Source organism: Vanellus vanellus, assembly GCF_965231255.1.
Source record: "Vanellus vanellus genome assembly, chromosome: 6".
Classification (NCBI taxonomy): Eukaryota; Metazoa; Chordata; class Aves; order Charadriiformes; family Charadriidae; genus Vanellus; species Vanellus vanellus.
Genome location: NC_138911.1, coordinates 33,191,851 through 33,214,711, shown reverse-complemented (window position 1 = coordinate 33,214,711; position 22,861 = coordinate 33,191,851). Strand labels below are relative to the sequence as shown.

The window sequence follows — 22,861 nt, the reverse complement described above, 5'->3', positions numbered from 1 at the left end:
GCCTAGAACAGCTGTTGGGAAGAACTCCAGTCCCCAGAACAAATAAATTGTGATAGCCTGAAGTACCTCATCACCTGGTATTTCTGGATTAGTCAGAAAGCATTTGTGGCACTCAGCAGTTCCCTTAACTTTCCTGTGCCACTTCCCAACTGCAGTGTTGGAATCAGTGCTAGGCTAGATGAGACTCATTTGCTGTGGAGAAGAGCTTTTAGCAGCAGGACATCTGTCATTGCCCAGACCCCAGTTTTAGCAAGTCTCCTGTGCTTTACCTCCTGACTGTTTTCTGTAGCGTGGTGGTCTGTGTAGGAACTGCCAGTGGGAATCATCCAGAACCTTCAGATGGTGTAGGAATATCAGCATTCTTCTTTTGAGCACGTCTTTCACAGAAAGCAGATGCAGATTGTGTTTTGTGAGCTGCTGGGACAACCAGCAGCTCACAGTGCAATTGAAAATGACAGCTTAATATTAAAATCCTATGTAATGGGTCTTACCTATCTTGGAGACCAACTTTCCTTCTAATACAGCAAACCTGGTAGCTGCAATGAAAATAAGAATACCTAGATCTAGGTTCCAGGAGGCTACAAAGGGATGTGGGAGTGGGAGGGTCTCTTACTCGAGAGCCTGTCTCCCAGCCTTTTTTGGCCAGACAGCCAAACTAGACTGGCTTTCATGTTGTAAAAGCAATCAGTTTGTTCAAGTGTTTCACCAGGAAGCTGCCTGTTGTAAACCTGATTTTTGTTTATGGAAGAGTTCCTTTTGTGAGTTTACTTTTTTCACTTTTTTCAGTTGGTTCTGATGTCATTTCTGTTATTCAAACAAGATTATTGTGATTATTCTAGAGTTCCGTAGGGGGTGGTTTCTACAGCAAACTAAAAGATGTGTAGTTCATCTGACTCTGACAGACACTCACTTGCTGTAGGATTTCATTAAGATACTGGGTTGCCAATTTTTAACCCCAAATTTTCACATTAGGCCATACAAATACACAGCCATCTCAGTTTCCGACACCAAATTATTGATATGAAGAAATGCTACCTCATGTAAATAGGGCTATGGTTTAGCTGATATTAGGTGTGGGCTACTTTAGTCTGTTTCTTTCAACGAGTGAAGCCTAGTCCACTTGTTTTGTACCTTTCATTCCTTTCACCCCTTGTCATATATGTTAAAAGGCAATGTGTAGGGTAAGTGGGATTGAACAACAAAGAGCAGGGGAGGATAATTATCGTTTAGAATCAGGTTCTTCAAATGTCTTCAAGTCTGTCTTGGCTGAAAATGATGAAACAGCTGTTATGAGATGGGCATACAAGATTAAGGGATGTTTTTATCTGCACTGTGGATGTTTTTATCTGCACTGTGGAGCTGGTGACACCCCATGTTGCATGTTTCAGCCCTTGAGAGCTTGAAATGTTAATGCTCAGCACATTTCTTATTTTTCATCTATTTTTAAAGGGTTAAGGTAAATTTTACTAGTGCAAGATTGGACTTTTGGTCTTGGTATTCACTCAGTAATATTGTCTCTGAGCTTGCATTTACTGTCTTGAAGCAGATACAGCCTGGTATCCTCTTGCAGCAATTTAATGGAACCGCAGAAATTAGAGGTGAGAAAAGACCTGGTAGGTCATCTAATCTGTTGCCTTAGGGCTAGTAAATGTGTAGCATAAATGCCTTAGGCAATAAAGATTTCACTTCTTCCCATAGGAAGCTGCCCTGCTGTCTGAACTTGATCTCGGGATTTTTCTTTTTGTAATATCCAGCTTAACTCTTCTTTCTGTTCTCTTTCATTAGTCTTGAGTTCTTGAAAGCCTGCTCTATTCCTTGGAGTTTGTATACGGAAACACTTAACCCTGATCTCTCTCCTCCCTGTGGTGGTTATATAGCCCTGTCCTTTGCAGTGAAGAGAAGTCCAGTAGACATTACTGTCAGAGGGCGCGTGCTGCTCTCTAATCAGCACTGAGATTGGACATCTTGGAAGGCTAGCACCATCACTATATCAACCATGAGGAGAATTTAAGAATTGCTGTATGGAGACAAATAAGCTCTGTAATTTGCTGTCATTGCCTCTGGTCAATGTTAGGCTTCAGAGTGAGCCAACCACCAAGTAGCCAAGCACTGTGGAGCTGGTGACACCCCATGTTGCATATGCAGCCTGTATCTCAAAACCTGCATTTGAAATAAGTGTTCCACGTTCCTTTTAGTGTTGACAAACAGAAGAAGTTCTCCTGAAACAGTCCTCTCTTGTAGTATTGGTTTTGCTTGGCATGTGTAAATACTAATTAAGCTAGGGATCAGGAAAAGCAGAATGACTCTAGCCTGGTGATTAGAACACTTGACTGAGAATCTACATGTCTCCAGGCATTTTGCGACTGGATTTTTCTATGCCAAGTAAAACAGCATTGCTAGGAGGGATTGCTAGTGCTCTTACCCCTGCCTGCCTTAAAGAACGAAATGACAACTAGATCTCACAGTAGGGTGAGATGCAGGTTCAAATCCTCTCAGTCAGAGGCAGGAACCAAAATACGAATGTGTTCTAACATCTGGACTGTTGAGTAGCAGAAAAGTTATTCTTTTTCTACACTTATAAACTAAGTCTTCTGCCTTTATGAATCCTAATAGCCCAAAGTCAGTTTTGCTTTTCAGGGCAAGTGAAAGATCTAGATCAACACAATATTTTGTTTGCTATGGCAAGATGACAAAAACATTTTTTTGATGTTTGTTTTGAATTGATTTTTCACCTTCCTAAAATGTGTTCACCTGCATGTGCACACACATGGCTACCCCAAAATAAGCCTGTTATTTAGCACTGTCCTCTGTCATTTATTTTTAACACTGCTAGAGCAGCAGGTGATACAGATGGGACCTTTGCAATGGCCATTCTCTAATCAGTGTGGGTCAGAACAGTCTTTTCATTCAACTTATACTGTTTTGACTTCCTACTTTCCTACCTCCTCTCCACAACCTATTCCAGCCTGGAACAGTCCAAATGGTTATTCTTTTACAGTTCTTAATCTAGGGAAACACTTGATAATGTGCTTCCAGGAAAATAAATGTAATGGCTGCCTGTTTGGGAGCACCCCATCTCCACTGAGGAATCCATAGTTGTTTCTCATTTCCAGAGCTGGGTTATCTCCAAATCCATTTGTGCTACTTAGTGTTTTGGTTTTAGTTAGCAGGAGATTCCAGCCTGTATCCAGCTTACCGTGACAACCTTTAAGAAAACCACAGAGTGATGTAATGAGCTCATGCATGGAAAAATAAACAGCTCTAGAGAAACCAGCAGTAGCAGCCTCAAGTAAATATTCTGCAGTCACTGGGGTTTTGAACATGACGTTATTTGAAAGGAAGAATGAGTAATATATTAAGGTTAGCAGCTGAAGACAGGTTTGTGTGTGTCTAGTTAAAAAAAAAAAAAAAAAAAGAAAAAGCCCATAACTGTTAATTTCAAAATCTTACTTCTTGAATGGGGGCCAACTCCATGTGGTCTATTCTGTTCAGCTCTGGCACCCAAGCATCATGCAGGCATCTTACGTGACAGCTTTCCAGTGATAGAACTTTCTGCTGTCAGAAGCTCTTAATGGACAGAGTATAACTGTAAATGAGCTTTGAAAGCAAGAATGGTGGTATTGATATTTCTTTTCGTTAATTGAATTCACTTGGAGCCCAAACTTTAGGGCTTCTCGAAATGAGAAAGAGTGTGAAAGTTGCATGTCTGTATATGCTTTCGCAAGAAGCAGAAGCACACCCTGCCATCCACCCCAAAGGGAGTCTCTGTATTCTTGGGTGCAGTTTGTCTCCAGAGATCCGCACAGGAGGTGGGATATGATTATATCAAGTGTACTGCCAGGACCTGGGTTCTCTGGTTTGTCTGTGTTCCTTCCGTAAGGTTGTTACCGCTTTCAGGAAAAAAAGGCAAGAAAACCCAGATGGCACCCCACAATAGCTCCCTCTTTCTTGTACTTGCATAGAAAGTGATACTGTCTTGCTGCATGCCTTTCTTAAGGATCAGAGATAGTGATTGCTCCTAGGGGGAATATACTCATGGTGTGTTGCCTTACCCATACGGAGTCTTTCTAGGATCCCATACAATAACAAGGAGTCTGCTTTTAAGCCACCTATATTGAGAATCAGTGTAGTTCCGCTTGAGTCAGATTGTCAGGTGAGAACAACCAACATATAACAGGACAGGGCCTGTTGCTTTGCCCTTAAAAAGGAGTATGGCAGTTTTGGTGGGATGCACCAAAAATAGTCAAGGTCAAACAAAAGCTTGATTTATTATTAGTGTGTTCCTTTTTAGCAGTGAGGACTAAACCCAAGGAGCTTGAATGCCTGTATTTTCTAGAGCAGGGAGATAATGCACCCATCTATGTTGAATGTATAGTTATTTGGAGTTGGACCAAATGTCCTTGTGCCTTGGGAATGTGGAACACTGCAGAGACCAGGGAGCCACAGGTAGATTCAGATAAGGCTCTTGAAAAGCAAAGCACTGTTTTGAATGGAGGCAGTTTCTCACCTGTTGTCCTGTCTTCTCAGCCTTATTTCTTAGCTGTCTTGTCCTACTCTTGGCACACAGCACTCCCCATCTTGTTATTTAAAGACATGTGAGACCATTGGCTTCTGCTTCTCCTGCTACTTTTCTCTTACTTTCTGCTGCTCCTGAACTAGTTAAGTTAGTTCCAAACTGACTGGCTGTCTCTCCACGCCAGTTGTGTTAATGTTACTGTCAGAATGTCTATTACAGGATTGTAGGCTCTTCCCCAAAATTTGTGGCTGGTTACTATTAGTCAGAACACCAAGTGGAGGAGACGGGTGGAAGCAAAAGTTGATCTCGCTTTAGCAGGAAAGCAGGTTGAGAAGGGGAGGTAACCAGGCACAGTTGTGCTTTAGTAACATCTGAACAGTGGCAGTGGAATTGGAGAATTTTAGTGCTTGGGAATGACATCTTAATGCTTACTGCTGTCCTCCTTGGTGAACATTCTAGTACTTCCATCTCCTCTGGGCATAATGCCTGGGAGTAGTGGCTTTTGAACTTCCCCATAGCTGAAGAGGAAAAAGAGAAGTGTCGGGGATGATGTCAAGAACAAGACTTCATGGGAGGGAACCAATAAGTCAGAAAGCTTCTGCCTTTTCTACTCTCCTCTATTAATGTGTCCTCCTTCACTCTTGTCCTGCATCTTGAGTCAGTGCTTCCCAACACCGTGCTCCTCTGACCTGTCAAAACTATTGGGCTATAGTCTGTCCTTTCACTGTCCCACTTGGTAGAACTATTTATATTCAGACCTTTCTATTAGTCCTCTCACCTTCTTTTGTAAGGGTTTGTTTTATTTTGGTTTTGAATTAATTTTAGCTTAGGTTCTGGCTTGATTTCAAATGAAGCAATCTCAGGAGAAGCTCCTGTTGAGTATGACATGAAAACTTACTACTTCCATTACATTTTCATAGCAAACCTCTGCTCTTTCTGCCGAGTTCCTGCTTCCTTGCAAGCTGTGATGTTTCTCCCTTACTTTATATCCCTCCTTTTCCTCTGGCTCCATCTGTGGTTCAGACACCCCTTTCTGTCTTGACTGCTGCTTGGGAGGCCTCTGTCTCTTCCCACCTGGAAATTCTGAGAAGGTATGATATATGTGATGCCCAAGTGCGATTCTCTGTGTGACAGGTGTGGTGAAGAAGGGAGTATGTAGGGGAGAGCAGAAGCAGGGAGAATAGAAGAATCCAGGACCAGGACCCTTCCCAGACAGCCAGCAAACAAAGTCATAAATAACATGCCATTGGGGACCAGTTAATCTGCTCTATGAAAAGGTGCAAAGTATACAAGTGGGAAAAATAACATTGTATAATAATCGGCATGCAACCATAGGTGTTAAACCATATGCAGCTAGGCAAATAAATGAAGCTCCCCGAGTGCTGTGTGATAAATCATTCCCAAAGAATTCAGTCACTCCCCCTCCTTATCCCCCAAAGAAAGAAAACAAATTACTCTAGACATGGAGTCATAACTGCTACTCTACAGCTGCCAGTTAAGACGAGTGGACAAGGAGCAGGAGGAGAGAGGAAAAAAAATATAAGAAGCTGGGGTAAAAGGGGGAAGGGGGGGGGAGAACAACAACAAACAAACAAAAAAAAACTAACCTGCGCTTAAAACCACTGAGGATTTGGAGGGGAAACGAAAGGAAATAAGCTCCAGTACCAGACATTACCTGGATGTACAAGAACAAACAGAGCGGAGAGGTCAACTTTGCAGAGTTTGTTTTGCTTTTTAGCAGAAGCTGGCTGCTATTGGAGGGGTTACATTGACTTGTTGAATTCCTTAAAGGGCTTCTTGCTGTATGTAGTAGCAGAGTTCAGCACAGGCTTGTATGTGAATCTGCATTTTGGACATCCGTTTGAACATATGTTGATGCCTGCAGATAGACTACACCTATTGACTCATTCCTTGCCTCTCTTGAAATGTTCCTCTCAACTTCACAAGAAAGATTATAACAGTTCTAAGGTGCCACAAATAAGGAGGAGCTGTGTCAAAGTAATGGCTTGACCTGTGCTCCAGATTCCCTCCTCGGAATTCTGGGCTTCTCCTGAAACCAAAAGCCTTGGTGGGGCTTGCAAGTGACTTGCAAGGAGACAACTGAAGAAAAAAAGGATTCAGTGGTACGCAGATCAGTGTGTCCCTAAGAGTGTCTGCTGCCCCCATTGTTGTCCAAGGAGGCCATGGATGGGATCTAGTAGAGTACAAGGCTGTGAGGGAGCAGAGCTGCATTTCAGAACTGCTGGAAAACCCTGCCTCTCCCGTGAAGGCTTGCTTTGTCTAATGCCAGGCTTAGGGTGATGAGGTTCTCTGTTTTGGAGGGTCTTGGAGATACAGTGGGTAGAAGGTAAGAAAGGAAACGTGTGAGGCCCTGCAGGAATATCAGCCAGGCTTGTGGAGCAGCAACATGGGACACTTGAGGAAAATGTCATAGAATCATTTAGATTGGAAAAGACCCTTAAGATCATCAAGTCCAACTGTTAACACTGCCAAGTCCACCACTAAACCATGTCCCCAGGCAGCATGTCTACATGTCTTTTAAATACCTCCAGGGATGGTGACTACCGCTTCCCTGGGCAGCCTGTTCCAATGCTTGACAACCCTTTTGGTGAAGATTTTTTTTTTTTTCCTAATATCCAATCTAAACCTCCCCTGGTGCAAATTGAGGTAGTTTCCTCTTGTCCTATCACTTATTACTTGGGAAAAGAGACCAACAGCTGCCTCGCTACAACCTCCTTATATGTTGACTGTGTGCTTCTTAGTTTTAAACTGATGTCAACAGACCTTTGAGCTGTGTCCTGTGTATATTTTGGGGGTGGGGGGTATGAGTAAAAGCTGCCATTCTCATGTTCCCTTTCTCTTTGTGGTCATCTCATTTTTTGCATTTTGCTGGATCACCAAAATAAGGAAGTGGTCAATGGGAACCAGTGACTACATTTTTGTCATACAGTTCACAGGTTGATTAACTGTATGCTTTTCAGGCTGTTGAAATGGTGTCTAGCTGGAAAGACTTCTTGGTAGTAGGTCTCAAGGATTGTCTCTGAAGAGTCAGGAAAGACTGGGCAAAGAACCCACTTTCAGACCCAGGCAAAGAGGTGGGATTATTTTTAAAAAGCAAGGCAACATTCAATCTTCTGGAACACGTGAAGGAGGAAGACACATTAAACTGGCTACCCTCACTCTGGGTGAATGGAATGGCATTTCTCTGGTTTCAGCAGTTATAATGCAAGGAGGTCTGTGATCCCGCTGGTGTGATCGGTCTCCCACCTCATCTTAGGCTTACTGAACAGGCTGAATTGAAATTGATATTGAATAGCACAAAGTTGCAGCTTCTGTCTGGAGCTGGGACCCCCAGAACGCATAGGATCCTACAGCTGGAGGGACTGCTGCCTCTGTAAGGCTGCAATTTGGAGAAATCCTACTGGGAAGAACACTAACCTCATCTATAGTATCACTCTTTAGTCCTTGTCTTGCCTTTCAACACAGACCGTGGAAGAGGGCTACCTCCATCTCATGACACTGATGAATCTGGAGCAGTTCTCTGTCCCTTGGCTGATGTCTGAATTCTGTATGTTATGTCATTGACCTTCCAAAGCCTGAACATTTTGCCCAGAGATACCTGGCTCAAGCTAAACATCCAAGAGTGAGTGCTAGCACTCCTGTCAGAGGCAATTCCCTCTGCCTCCTCATAAAGTGCTAAATACTACAGGAAAAAGCCTATCTGTCATTACATGAAAAGGCTCATCACACTATAAACCTGTCTCTCTTCCCCCCCTTTTATTCACCAGCAGTAGCATAAAAAAAGAATGTTACTGTAGTTAGGGAGACCAGTTTGAAATACTTTTTACCTGCCTGTGACAGTTTTCAAAAGCTTTCTTTGGTGTCCTATAATTCTACATTTACAGTACTGTAAAAATAGCGTGCTTGTATACTCCAGCCAGCAGAGGTAGGCAAGTTCTCCAACAATTGCTGTGCTAGTTGTTCCAAGCACTATTAAAAACAGGTGTGGAAGTGAAAATAGTTTCCCAATAATGTTAAGGCTCCAGTGGAAACACCTATGGCTTCTCATTTTATTGAATAGCATTCCTCAGTGTAGAAAGAGTGCAGTGAGAAAGGAGTGTAGGGAAAATGAATGAATGTGTTCAAAGACAGGTGGCTTATCTCAAAGCTAGGTATGCCACAAGCTAACAGTGCTTAGAAACTATGTGAAATGGAAAAGATGAGTTAAGGAAGAAAAATGCAGATTCTGGGTAGCTTCCTCTCAAAATCACAAGGACAATCTCTGAGGTTGAAAGCTTTTCTACTGCTGAGGAACCATCCTGATGGGAAAGACTGAAGAGGCCTGTGTTTTGGTGCCAAACTTTCTCCGCTCAGACTGTGGAAACTGTTGTCATTGTGAAGGTCCTGCACAGCTACAGTTGTCATACAGAACGTGGAAGCCAGGTGCATTAGGAAGATCAAACCCCAAAATCTGGAAATTTAAACCAGATCAAACATCTTCAAGATTTTAGGCTGTGTTGCCTCGGTCATCTAGGATCTGCTGGAGCTTCTCTGTCTGTGTAAGAAAAGTCAAAAGACCTGAAGAGGTCACATAGTTTTGTGTGTGTGTGGTTTTTTTTTTTTTTTTTTTTTTCTTCCCCTTTTTAACTTGGGGTCATATCCAGTTAACAGCAGCTGTGGTGTATGTAACCTGTTCCTAATGGGGATCCCACTGCCTCTTCCAATGACTGAACAGTTAATCACCAGGGCTTTTTAATATCAAACCTAAATCTCATTTCTCCAAGTAAGCTGACTTCTACTTGAACTACCCATGGGGAAGAAAAAAAAAAAAAAGATCTATGACCATCTTTTTTTATATAACAGCTTTTATGTCTCAGAAGACTGAATGTCATCCCTAGACTAAACAAATGGAATTCTTTCAGCCTTTTCTCATAGATCAAGTTTCCTAGACCTCTGCCTGTTCCCTGTTGCTCTCTACTGCACTTTTGCTACCTCTCCCTCAAAGTGCAATGCCCAGAGCTGGACACAGGGCTGATTTACAGACTCGCCAGTCTTTAGTGTTTGTTTCTTATGTGAGGCCTCCATCACTACATCCCACAGCTAGATTTACCTGTTTTGATTTTGTTGTTGTTGTTGTTTGCAATGTCATGAAGTTGTAGACTTTTTTTGTGGCCTACGTAAGCTCCTGACCACTTTTTTCCAAGTCTTGCTGTCTCACTAGTAATTTCCTTTCCAGGCACTGGATTTCGCCTTGCTGGTTGTTATGGTTTGTACTTGTAAGTTGTGATCACACTGATTTAAAACCATTTATCAAGAAGACTTTGAATTCTTTCCTGAATTTCAGTCTGTAAATCAGATGCCATGTTCCACTAGCCAAATTGGTCATTTAATTTGATGCAAGACAAGTCTCATGATTGCTTTCAATACTGAAGAACTGCTTTACAGAGAACTTTTGAGACCTCTTCTCTTGGAGCATGTTTTTCTTAACCTGCAGTGTTAGGCAACTTTCTCATAGTAATTGTATGTAGTCTACATTTTCCTGATTTGCTTATGAGAATGACACAACTTATAATACACTCGAATGAACCAGAATTTAATCAGAGCTCCATCTAATGCATTGTGTATGAACATGCAAATATTTGCAATTTTTTGCCAGAATGATGTACTGTAGCATAAAAGTATTGTTCTCTTTCTGCCATCCTTCAGCTAGTCTGGCTACAGCTCTAGGAGGGTTAGGACTGTGTGACTGACTGTGTGAGAGATGGGGTGGTAGAAAGAGCTCAAGCCCTGCCTCAAAGACAACTGAGATAGAATTGCATGGACAGGTAGCTTTCAACTGGCAGATTTCAAAATGCACAGGTGTGGAGCTTTTTTTCTTTGTGGTGTGGAAACCCTGTAGAGTGGACTCCTTTCACAGAATGGTCAGGGTTGGAAGAGACCTCTGGAGATCATCTAGTCCAACCCCCCTGCCAGAGCAGGGTCACCTACAGCAGGTTGCACAGGACGGTGTCCAGGCGGGTTTTGAATCTCTCCAGAGTGGAAGACTCCACCACCTCTCTGGGCAGCCTGTGCCAGTGCTCTGCCACCCTCAAAGCAAAGACGTGCCTCCTTGTGTTTAGATGGAACTTCCTAAGTTCAAGTTTGTGCCCGTTAACTCTTGTCCTATCACTGGGCGCCACTGACAAAAGACTGTTCCCATCCCCCTGGCACCCTCCCTTTAAGTATTTATAAGCATTAATAAGATCCCCCCTCAGTCTTCTTTTCTCTAGATTAAAAAGACCCAAGTCCCTCAGCCTTTCCTCATAGGAGAGATGCTCCAGTCCCCTAATCATCTTTGTAGCCCTCTGCTGGATCCTCTCCAGCAGATCCCTGTCTTTCTTGAACCGTGGAGCCCAGAACTGGACACAGTACTCCAGATGCGGCCTCACCAGGGCAGAGTGGAGGGGGAGGATGACCTTCCTCGACCTGCTGGCCACACTCTTCTTGATGCACCCCAGGATGCCATTGGCCTTCTTGGCCACCAGGGCACATTGCTGCCTCGTGGTCATCCTGTTGTCCACCAGGACTCCCAGGTCCCTTTCCACAGAGCTGCTCTCCAGGAGGTCAGCCCCCAACCTGTACTGACGCACGGGGTTATTCCTCCCCAAGTGCAGTACCCTACACTTGCCTTTGTTGAATTTCATAAGGTTTCCCTCTGCCCAACTCTTCAGCCTGTCCAGGTCACACTGTAAGGCAGCACAGCCTTCTGATGTGTCAGCTGCTCCTCCCAGTTTTGTGTCATCAGCGAACTTGCTTATGGTACACTCCATCCCTTCATCCATGTCATTGATAAATATATTGAACAGTATTGACCTCTGAGGGACACCACTCGTTACTGACCTCCAACCAGACTCTGCACCACTAACCACAACCCTCTGAGCTCTATCTGTCGGCCAGTTCTCAATCCACCCCACTGTCCATTCATCTAACCCACACTTCCTAAGCTTGCCTATGAGGATGATGTGGGAGACAGTGTTGAAAGCCTTGCCAAAGTCAAGGTAGACAACATCCACTGCCCTCCCCTCGTTCACCCATCACCTTTCCTAGCTGGGCAGCACCCAATGCCCACAGGTTCTGCAAAGTGAGCACAAGTTGTGCATCAAAAAGTCCTGCAGCAAATTCACTCTAATTCGTGGGACAATGCTTCCTTCAGCCCTTCTTCCTTATTTCAAGCTAAAGGGTAGATACTGAATAGGCTTCTCATCACGTAACACTGGTGGGAGTGAGGTGCAGCTTTATTGCTTTGAGCAGAAGGAAAATGGCAGGGGAAGGATGTGTTCCTGGATAGCTGAAGTTTAATGAGCCACTTGGAACAATGCATTTTTTTAAATTATAAGCCACCTGTTAAACCTTTGCATTGTGCTTGTTCAGCACTGGAACGTGTAGTAATCTCTGTTTCTTCTGTAGCCTATGCCTTGAGAAATTAAATTGAGTGAATACCAAGGTAAAGCAAGGACTGGTCAACTTGTACGGTGTGGGAGCACCTGCAAGGTTTGTTTTTCTCTTCACCTTTATATTAGCCAGAATACTCTGGAAGGACCATCGTCCCAGACAGAACAGGGTGGAGCGGGTAGCAGCGCTGATGACTAACAGAGGTGCGGAGAGATTTATGCTATCCCTATGAACCGTATTTGCTCAGCTGTTATTGTGTTCCTAGTAAACACAGAGGGGGTTGTTTCTTTCTCTCCACCCACAGCCCTGCTCGGGGGGACAGGCAGCTAGTACCTATTCACCGTGTTGCTTTGCTAGTCCTGCCAGCCCTTGTGCCCGTACGTACCTAAAGCTTTTCAAATTATCTTTTTCCCTCTGAAGTGGAAGGGATGCAGATTTGAGCTGCTGATACAACCTGTGTTGAGCTTTCTCTGTGGAATGAGGCTGCGCTTTCTGCCCACAGCTTTTTTAAGTTCCTTATGGGGATGAGGCGCCTGGTCTCTTAGAGCGGACCTGAGTCCTGTTCACATTAGAGCTTCCTTTATGCAGGACCTGAGTCCTGTTCACATTAGAGCTTCCTTTATGCAGTGGAAAAGCAAATTTATGCTGGTGCACATGCTGTGATAAAATAACCAGTTCAGGCTCCTTTGCTCTGCCAGATTACAGAAAAGACAAGCTAAATAAAAATGAGAATTAAGCTTCCCTGGGAGACAGGCAAACACTTTCTCTCATTGAGAGGAAAAGTGAGGCACAAAGACACTTAGTCCTCACTTTTGGGCTAGCACAGGGTGTTAGTAGGAACCTGGTACTAGATATCCATACTGCTGCCTTTCGTTCTGTGCTGTACTAGTTCCTCACTGAGTGTTGAACAAAAAAAAATTTGGGAGAGGCATGTGTTTGATTTTTTTGAAATGGTATTTTGAAGTCAGGTCCCTGTTGTAGCACTCACAATGGGGATTGGTCAAGAATCCTTCAGTAAAAGATCAGGGGAGGAAAACCTCCCCTTCTGATGAACACTTGGTCATTAAAACTGAAGCTTTTTCTGGGAACTCCATGGGAAAAGTGTCCCCAGTCCAGACAGAATTTCTGGTCAAAAGAAGCGAGAGAGTGAAAGAGAAGGAAATCTGCCCTGCCTGGCGTAGCCTGTGTCTCTGGGGTTGGCTATTCACATAGGTTCATAGGGGCTGGGCAGAAGCACAGAGGGATGTTAGACCCTCTCTTTTGCCTGGTTTGGGAGAAGGACTCCTGTCTATCAAGGGTGTAAGGATCTCTCCAAGGTGGTTGGTTTTGGTGTCGCAGTCTACCTCTTCTATTAATAAGAAAAAAAATGGGTGCAGAAGAGCAATATTCAAAAAAGTAATCTGCTGCGGTTGGATGGCAGATCTTCTTTATGTCCCACACGAACGATCCACAGTATCCTCGCAAGCCCTGGTGATTGATGCTTGATCCTTTGGCTCCGATAGTAATGAGAGTTGTTATGTGTCAGGAGAGCAGCTGGGGGAGGCTGCCTGGTCCCCAGAGCAGCGCGTTGGCTACATCTAGCCCTGCAAGCTGAGCATGAGAACGGTTAAGCACAAGCCTTTGGTTAGATGCTGCTAGACACCCTCTCTTCTCAACTTTGTAAGGTAAACAAACACCCCATCTCTTTAATAACCATCTAGTTTATTAGACAGTCAGATGAGTCCCTTACCTCATCCATCATTTTTATTTTTATTGTGCAGGCACTAGATGTATGCTTGAATGTGTGTACTTAAGGGACCAGGAATGAGAGACCTTTTTATGAATCCGACCACGTATTTCTCAGAAGGCCATTACTAGGGGAAAATGTTGCATAAATAACATACAACTGCAGATGTCCAAACCCTGCTTTCCTGCCATAGCTCATGGCTGCAGAGACACTACTTTTAAAAATGTCTTAAGGAGTGTTAGAAGCAGTTGAGAGTAAGAAGAAACAGTTAGCATTTTAGAGCTGAGGAGTTAAGGTAAAATGGATATTTCTGCCAGTGATTCTCTCCTTTGTGTGTGCATGCATTCCCTATTGGTTTTTTGCTGTCATTGGATATGTTGTAATCTTCAGGAGACAGCAAATGTAGGTTTTGCTCCCCAGCAGCATCAAGTTGGCAAGCGTTACTCAGCTTTTTTGCTGATGGTTGTCTTAAGTCAAAGCAGAGATAGCAGAAAACAGGGGAAAGTGACAGTGTCTTTTTTCTTTTTAAGAAAAAAAGTGTAATATTATTGTTGGTCCTGGGAAGGCTGTTTGTGTCCCATTGACTTGCTGTCTTAAGTGTTCTCCTTCTAGATGTTTAATATAGGGAAAGAAGGAAAACCTTTTTTCTCTATCTTTCTGTGCCTGCAACCTCCATTAACTCAAACAGGGAATAGGTTTTTAAGTACCCTGCATGTATAATAAATATATGCTTCTTTCTAAGATGACAGCTTAATTTCACAGCTGGCACTAAACCTTCTAGCTTGGCCATAGGCTTTCACTGTCCTCCATAAACCTGGCCTTGGCAACAGCAGCAAAGTTTCCAGTAAGCAGTCTGACTGGAACAGGCTGACTTCAGTGTCCTGGAGTTGGGATAGCATTTGATGGTCCCTTCATTACCCACGAGACTGTCTTTCAGGGTGACAGCGTATGCAGTTTGTGCCAAGTTCCATACTAGGGAAGCTGATGATATGGATTTCCCAGCTGATTTTGCTGGCTGTTGAAATACACCCCAACTGTTAATATTCATGTTTATTTTTTAAGGGAATTAAGTGCTGTTAGAGTGGTAGCCTGGAGGAAAGAGCCTCTCTGGCGGCTAGTACTAGTTAATAATTTCTCCTGCTTAATAGGCAGATGTCACTGAAGGAACTTTCCACAAGACTGTTGTCAGAGCCTCCATTTAATGTCAACGTGTTTGCTGTTCTGCTCCCCTCTAGCTCAGGGAAGGTATGGTAGATTTGGAAAGGGTTCGCAGAACGAACTGGCAGCTGGGACTCTTCAGCATGTAAAAGAGATGAAGTAGGAATCTGTAAAGCAGTGAGAGGCAGGGAGGGAGACTGCAACCTGTTCTGTTTCATCCTCCAGAAGAACTAGGGTCAGCAAACAAAACTACTTGGAGCCAGGTTTAGATCAAACCAAAGTATGTATTGTGTTCCACATACAACGTGTAGTCAAGCTGTAGAACTAGCTGCAGGATGTCATAGTCAGTACAAGTTTATAAGGGGAGACATGACAAACTGGTGGAAGGGAAAACCCACTGCTGCTCACTAAATGCAAACTGTCTGTCTCTGCAAATTTCTGATCCACAACTGGTTGAGACATGAAATACACGTGGGAAAGAAGGATATGCTTGTCCAGTTCCTCTCTTCTCTAAGCTTCTGCTTTTGCCCATGGCTGGAGGTGAAAAGCTGGGCCTTTGGTTTGCCCCAGTATGTTTGTTTTGTGTCCTTCAGGATGTAATGGAATAGTTGAGACTTTCGTAGTGGCTTCTTCTAGATGTATGCTAGAAATGAGAAAAATCTGATCTCCGTGCTATTTCAGTTGTACTGCTACCATTGCTAATGACGGGCCACTGAATACTGGTGACGATGGTGGATTTTGAATCATTACATCTATTTGATGTCAACTGAACAAAACCTGTAAGATTTCTTTCACTCAGCCTTTAAAACACCTTTCAAACAGGAGTGACTACCAATTAGTTCTGTATTCTGGTAGTAAATGCTGTGACTATTCAGTTCCCACAAATTTCTGTTAATAAGTACAGAGAATTTTTTGCTGTTTCTTATGGTATAGTACAAACGTGTGTGTGTACATTTATTCTGTGTAATTTGCATACCTAACTGCAAATGTATGTAAAATATGATGCTAGCTCATCAAAAGACATTTATTCTTTCTCTTTTTTTCTTTATTTCAATGAAAGTGGCATATTTTTTGTTCTGACACACAGAAAAAAATCCACTTTAGTTTTTTGAGTCATTTTTAGTGATAGTTTTGCAAGACAAAAGACTTGAGATCTTGGTTTGACTTTGTGCACTCAGGAAGCTTTGGGGATTTCAACAGAAAAATTTCTGGAATGTAGTTCTCTTCAGTAGAAGCTTTTTTTTTAAATTTTGCTTATTATATAAAATGATGATAGGGAATTCTGCCTCTATTTTTGCTTCCCCAAGCTGCACAAGTGATCCTCCTCACCTGAGGGCCAAGGTGTGAATTGCTGTCGGCAGACCATGGGCAGGCAGGGGCCCCTCATGATGTAAGTGGTTTTTAAGGAGCCTGCAGGCCTCTCGCTCAATGACTGCTCTGTCCACGTACAGCTTGGGAACAGTCACAAGGCCTTTTTTTTTTTTTTTTTTTTTTTTTTTTTTTTCAAATGTGAAATCTGTCAGCAAAGTGAAGTCAGCTTAAATATCAGCTGAGGTTTGAGCTCCCTTTCAGTTTTTGTTGACTTTATCCCCTCCTGCTCCTTCCCGATCAAGTTTCTCTCTGCTTGAGCCAGACTTGCCGACACTTAGAAGTTTTCCTTCTGTGTTTTGGTTGTGTGGATTTGTGTGTGGCAAAGTTCAGGTGCCCTTCACATTCCCAGCCTCGACAGTGATCTGAAATACCGAGGGAGACCATTCTGGGTCTTTGAGCCCCTTTAGCTGCTACAGTTCAATTAGAAACCAGCAGAAGTGCTTATGGTACCCAAGGCAAACTGTATTCGGGTGACGCTGTGCAGACCTGCTGGAGTTTGTTGTGTCATACCTGCTGCTATCAAGCTGAGGAATTCTAGTTGTGAATCAGCCCCCCTTCTGTTCCCCAAATACAGAACAAAAATTACTCTCTGCACCAGAATTTATCACCGAAGTATAAGCCACAATCGATGGGGTACAGACAGGCAGGCAAAATACACAGAAACAGTGAGCATGTGTTAGTTGTGTGCTAAGCCTGTCCCAGGGGCAGGATGCTGAGGTCAAGCCATGTATGCTGGCTGACCGTGGAAACATCCGCAGGTTTGGGATGAACCTGTGGTGTCATTGCCTGTCAGTGTAGAAGCGTTTTATGTATTGAAAGCTTGAGGGGATTCTTGGCTGTGGGAAGGAATTTCAGATGTTTTGAGTTATTTATAAAAAGAAAAGAACAAACACAGTAAACTGCGAGGGAGAGGAAAGCTAGGGAAGGAGAGAACAACTGTTCCTGCTTCTGGTTTTTGTCACTCTCCTGAGCATAAAAGGTAGGAGTTATATTGTTGTCTTTTTTTACCCTAGATTTAGACATGTTTTAAGTCCTGTGATCAGCTGTCTTGGCTGCTTTCTGTCCTACATGCATGCTTTTTTTTTTTTTTTTAATCTCTGGGATACCTTCAGTGGTGTCGAAATAATTTTTCTACTCCTCAAAAGGCCAGAATGTCTGAAGACTTGTAATTGAGAACTTCTGGCTGTTGAGCCAAATAGGTCTTAACGTCCTGTGGGTACTTTGTGCATCTCTTCCCCCTTTAACGGCTGGTCCATATAAGAGGCAGCAGCCTGGTACTTCTCCATGCATCCGTCACTTCTCTGTAGGCAGTGGTTGAAGAGGCAGCATTAGGGCTGAAGGTGCCCAGCTGGCTGCAGAAGTCACTTCTGGACTTCTTTCCGTTCTTTGGTACGTGCCGTCTGTGTACTCTGTTCTTTGGTTAATGATGTCTTTGGAAATAACCCTTTCTCTGTAATAAGCTGTTAAGGGACAGGGTCCTAACTACCTCTCGGTAGGAAGCAATGTTGGGTGCCCTCTGTTTTCCAGGTGAAGACGACAGTGGAGTGTGCTGGAAAGGTGATGGCTGTGTGGGTGGAGTGGGATGTCCCATTCTGTTCCCTGCTGAAGTGTGTGCAGGTGCTCTCTGCAGTGGATAAGACGGTGTTAAAACAACCTTCTGCTTCTCTTGGGATTGTGCTGGAGAGATGCTATTGAGAGGGAAGAGTGTGTTGTGGACTGAAGAAAGAGATGGTGGGGCAGGACAGGGTGTTTGCCTTCTTTGTTTAACTGGAAAATACAAGTCACAATTTAGGATCTCTCAGTATGTGAAAACATCATCTGGGAAATGCTTACCCTGTGGCTGCAGTAACAGTGAATTATTGTTATCTGATAGCTCTGTTCCAAAACCCAGGTGAACGGGAACAGTTCTTCTTGCTGTTCCTTGGCAGTCAATGTCTGTAATCCATAATCTTGTGTCACAGCTAAATTTAGGAGGAAACTCTCAACCCAGAAGTCTCTGAGTCCTTATGGATGTAGATGTACTGGTGTTTGCTGAGAAGGAAACGGATACAAAGGTCTCCTGGTGCGCAGGATACCCATATCCTGCTGAGCTGAGGAAGGTGATCTTGATCTGACTTTTCTTCTCCACCCCTTCCAACCTCCCTCCCATCTTCCAGAGAAAGTTCACTCCTGCGACCAGGAAAGGCAGAGCGCCCTGGAGGAGGCCAGGCAGAACCCCCGCGAGGGTATCGTCATCCCCGAGTGTGCTCCTGGAGGGCTCTACAAACCAGTGCAATGCCACCAGTCGACTGGGTACTGCTGGTGCGTCCTGGTGGACACGGGACGCCCCCTGCCTGGTACTTCCACTCGGTAAGAGCTGTAGACCTGGTGAGATGCCTGCCTGGAGAAGATAAGATATAAAAAAAAATACTGTTGCTATATCAGATAAGTTCCTACTTCTAGAGAAGTCAGCTGTGTACTACCTTCCTTAGAGCTAGCAATGCTGTATGGGATGTTCCATATTGAATGTTGCTATGCAGTTCCCTCTCTGTAGGAGTTGGCGCATAGTCACTACTGCCCTTACTTTCCTCTGTGTTAAGTATTCATGCAAAGCAGCCTTTTTTTTTCTCTGGCTTGCAGCTCTTGGGTGGTAGCAGGAACCAGGGCTTTGCTCGAGAATACAGATCAGGGGTGCAAGCAGTGAAAAGACAAGTGGCTTTGTTGTATTATCCTTTGCTTTATGCTTCCATGCTGCGGCCACTTGGATCCTGACTAATACAGATTTAGAAGACTGCTTGGTTGTGTGTTATAGATTTTAAGCCAGGGTAGATTTTCCTTTAATTTACTTTGTACATTAAAACTACTGGGAGAATCTTCTAACTTGGGGTTTGGAAACAAATTGTGGGTGTGGCAAGTTATAGAAACAGGCCAATAGGAGTTGGGACCTAAACTCTGCTAGATACAGTGATTCTGTAGAGCATGGACAGCTTTGAAAAAAAAGCTCAGCCTGTGCCCACAAGGGTTGGAAGAGGGGCTTGTGTGGTTTGTGGGTTTGTGTTGGTAGCTGGTACTGGATTTCAGAGTATGCTCTTCCTTCTGTCTCCACTTCTGCTGCTGTTGCTGACTGTCTATAAGCAGACAGATGCTTGAGAATAATATTTCTTCTGTGGGCTTATTGGTTTCCCCTGCAGTAAGCAGATAAGACACAACCCCTTAGCAACCATCTGATGACACTAAAGCTATAGCACATAGTTTAGCATCTGCTGTTCTCCTTTTTCAGCTATGAGACCCCAGTGTGTGAAAGCGATGCCAGATCGAAGAGCACAGAGATTGATGATCCATTCAAGGACAGAGAACTTCCAGGTCAGAGAGGAACAAGATCCTGTCTCTGCCTTCTTCCTTTGTCTCACCTTGGGACTCTTAAGAGGCCAAGAATATTGTTGAGGAGATGGGGGATTTCCCTCTCCGTGCATATTTTACCATGGGTTTTATTTTGTGTTATTTTGGATCACCTCCAGTTTCAGCAATGAACTGGAAAAGGCTGGGAGTGGCCTGGAGGCCAGTTTCTATTGCCTGTCTGCCCTTTGAAAACACGTCTGGGATCAGAATTTTCAGGAAAGAAACCTGGATGCCTGGAGGTCTCCTGGGGGAAGTATGGACTCAACATTGAAAGTTCTTCTTCAAAGCCTGGCCAGGACAGGATCCTTTCCATTTAGCGGGGCTTTTCAGCAGCAATGAAAGAGGACACAGCTGGCAATTGTCAGTGGACCAACAGGCTCCCTGACACTGCGCAGACCACGCAGGGCAGTGTTCCTGGTGCACTAAGGTGCCTTAACTAATGCTGACTCCTCACTTAGCTGGACTTTATCCCTCATTTTATGCCTGGGACCCACTTTATCTCCCATTGCTGCTTGTTTTACTTTATGCTTTTCCCCCTTCACAGAGTGACAAGCTATAATTTACTGTTCACCTACCTTGTTTCTGCTAGGAAGATGTGCTGGGCGTAGGTGTCTGTGCAGCTCTTAAAAATGATATCCTACCTGTCTGGGCTCTGGTTTTTCTTTCCTGCCACCTTTCAGAGGAGCAGAGTGAGGGGCCCTCACTGACAGGTTGGCCATTGCTCTCCTGGGTGGGGGGTGACTGCTTGAAAACAGAAGCTACAGTGAGTCCCTCTCTACCATGAGAGTGGTAGAGACCAAGAACTCTGCAGAAAGCGCTGGTAGCTCTGGATCCACTTCATTTTCTCCTGTCCCTTTCTAGGGCTAGTATAAAGTGAATTGTCCCTGAGCAGGTTAGCAAAGGAAGTGAGATTTTTTTTTTCCAGATTTGCCTTCTGTGTCTCCTAATTCTCCTCCTGCTGGCTCCTGATCTCAGGCCCTGTAGCTTTCTGCTTAGCAGCTCTGCCCTCAGCAGGGCTCTCTTTGATGCAGCTCCTCATTTTCCCAAATCATGTAGATATTTCCTATTTGCTTCCCTCCCACATTTGAATGAAACTGGCCAATTGGTTTAAGTATGACTTTGGGGGGTAGGAGCAGGGAAACCAGCTAAATGATTGCATTAAGGCTCATTTCCTTAGGAAATCACACTAAAATAGAATAACCTTACTTGCTTTCTTCCCTGTCCCCTTCTCCCCTTGCTTTACTGCCTCTCCCTGCATTTCCACCCTGCCTCTCCAGAATTCCTCTGTGAAAATGCTTTGGTTTTGGGCTTTTTCTTTGAGACTCTGGTCTCTCCGGAAGACAGAATGGTTTAGTTTCCCTTCTCCCTCCCCTTTTGCACTGCAACTGGACAAGGGGACAGGAACTGCTTGACGTAGAACAGGACACATGCTGCTCTGTAGCTTAGTGGTCTGGTCCCAGCATCAGACTCCAGGAGAGCTCCCCTCTCAGCTCAAGCCACTTTTCTGTGCCTGAGTAAACTTTCAGCTCTGTCATTGGCTGCGTTGGCTGGCATGATGGTTCCTGTCACTGAAAATGTCCTTGTCGATGGAGATAGTAGGATATGGAGGATGTGATCCTGGTTTGCCTGCCTGAGAGATGCTGTGCTGCATGATCTTTTGATGCAGACTTGAGGTTTGTTTGATTAGCTGCTTTTGGATGCAAAAGTTCACTGGTGAGCCAGAACTGCAGGGGGTGAGAGAGGATGTTTCTTTTTACTTTTTTTCTGCTCTTATTTTTAGCAGAACTGAATTTTAAGAAAAGCCTCTGCTTTAATTTGAGTCTAATAATTCCATTTGCACTCAGTTATGTAAGGGGGACCCCATACCTTATTCGTCTTCTAGAGGTTCGCCCATTCTTCAGACTCCAGTGCTGCAGATGGTGTGCTCCTTGGCCTGTGTGAAGAGACCCTGCAGAGGCCAAGGTGGGGGAGATATAAGTCCAGATCCTTGCACACCTACATTTTTCCTCTTCACAAACTGTGTCATGGCTGTAGCCAGAAGAAGGAAAGAAAGAAGGAAGGAAAGTGTTGCTTGCACATAGCAAATGGCAGGCTGCTAATTCCTCCAGACGGTGAGATGCTGAGGCCCTAGGGAGATGACTTCTAGCAAACGGATTTTCAACCTTCTCATTACTGCAACAAAAAGCTCCTTTAAGTGCGTGGTCTACTCTGGCTGCCATAGCAGCTTACCCATTACAATGCTGACATTTTCTGGACCATGTGCCAAACGAGTGCTGAGGGGTGTGCGAGTGTGTAATGCACATAATATGGAGACAGGCGAGGGACTGTTGGTTAGCTGTTGCAGAGAACAGAGCCTGTAATACTGCAAAGGAGGGAGTTTTGTCAGATCAATTTGCAAGCTGCTTTCAGCTGTCAAGGGGTTACAGTAAGTTTCTGGTGCTCTGTTTGGAGTACACGTGCTTCTCTGCATGTCCGAGAAAAGCAGAAAGTGTTGACACTGCTATATGTTGCTGGGGGATGCAGTTTTCTGATGTCTGCTGCCTTAATCAGCTTACTGATTGGTAGTGCATGGTGGTTTGGGGAAAGAGAAGAGGTGAGGGATGTGGTGATGGCTTCTCTGTCACATCAAGAGAAGACAATAGGACGGGAGGTGATGGGTTTTTGAATAATTGTTTTGGAAGTGGGGGATTGAAATTAAGTACACTCATCTCCTTGCAGGCTAGAGCAATTGTTATGGTATTGATGTGGTAGTAAATGAAGCATGCTTTTTCTCCTTTAAGAAGCAAGGAAAAGGCATAAATTGCCTCATAAAGGTGAGGAGATGGAGAATTTAGTCTCAGCTGTGTCATAACAGGCTGGCACTGTTAAGGATAGGAGGCTCTGTCAGTCTGTGGTTATGGTGGTGGGGAACTAGACAGCCTCAGCACTAAGTAATGGAAATGGTTACCAAGCTCGTCTTCAGCCTGCCTTGTTCTCCTTAAGGGAGCAGTGACTGGGGGTGGTTACCATGTGTTGACTTAGACTGATGTATTTCCCATGCAGTGTGATCATGCAAAGAACTGAATTATTGTGGTAGCTGCTGGCTGGCAGGCAGCGTTCTCTGTGCCTGAAGAGGAGAGTGTGAGCAGCAGTTCTCGCTTTGGCCCATGCTTTGGGAAGCTTTAAGCTGTCAGTTAGGACCTCAGAACAGCCATGTTTGCAGAGAAAGATGACCCAGGAGGTAATGAGTTGTTTTGTAAACTTCTCTGCAAGTGTCACCATGGGAACTCCCTTCTGCCAGA

The 22,861-nt window shown here is 44.2% G+C and overlaps 1 protein-coding gene across 1 annotated transcript in view; it reads left to right on the top strand.

The window, feature by feature from the left end:
• The window catches only part of SMOC1 (SPARC related modular calcium binding 1), a gene marked incomplete at its 5' end in the record, with an annotated part of 130,009 nt that overhangs the window by 88,895 nt on the left and 18,253 nt on the right, over positions 1 to 22,861 (top strand). The window contains 2 exons of the mRNA XM_082485732.1: positions 18,359 to 18,551; positions 19,462 to 19,544. Of these exons, the coding sequence (XP_082341858.1) occupies positions 18,359 to 18,551; positions 19,462 to 19,544 (276 nt within the window). The remainder of the gene's footprint in view (positions 1 to 18,358; positions 18,552 to 19,461; positions 19,545 to 22,861) is intronic.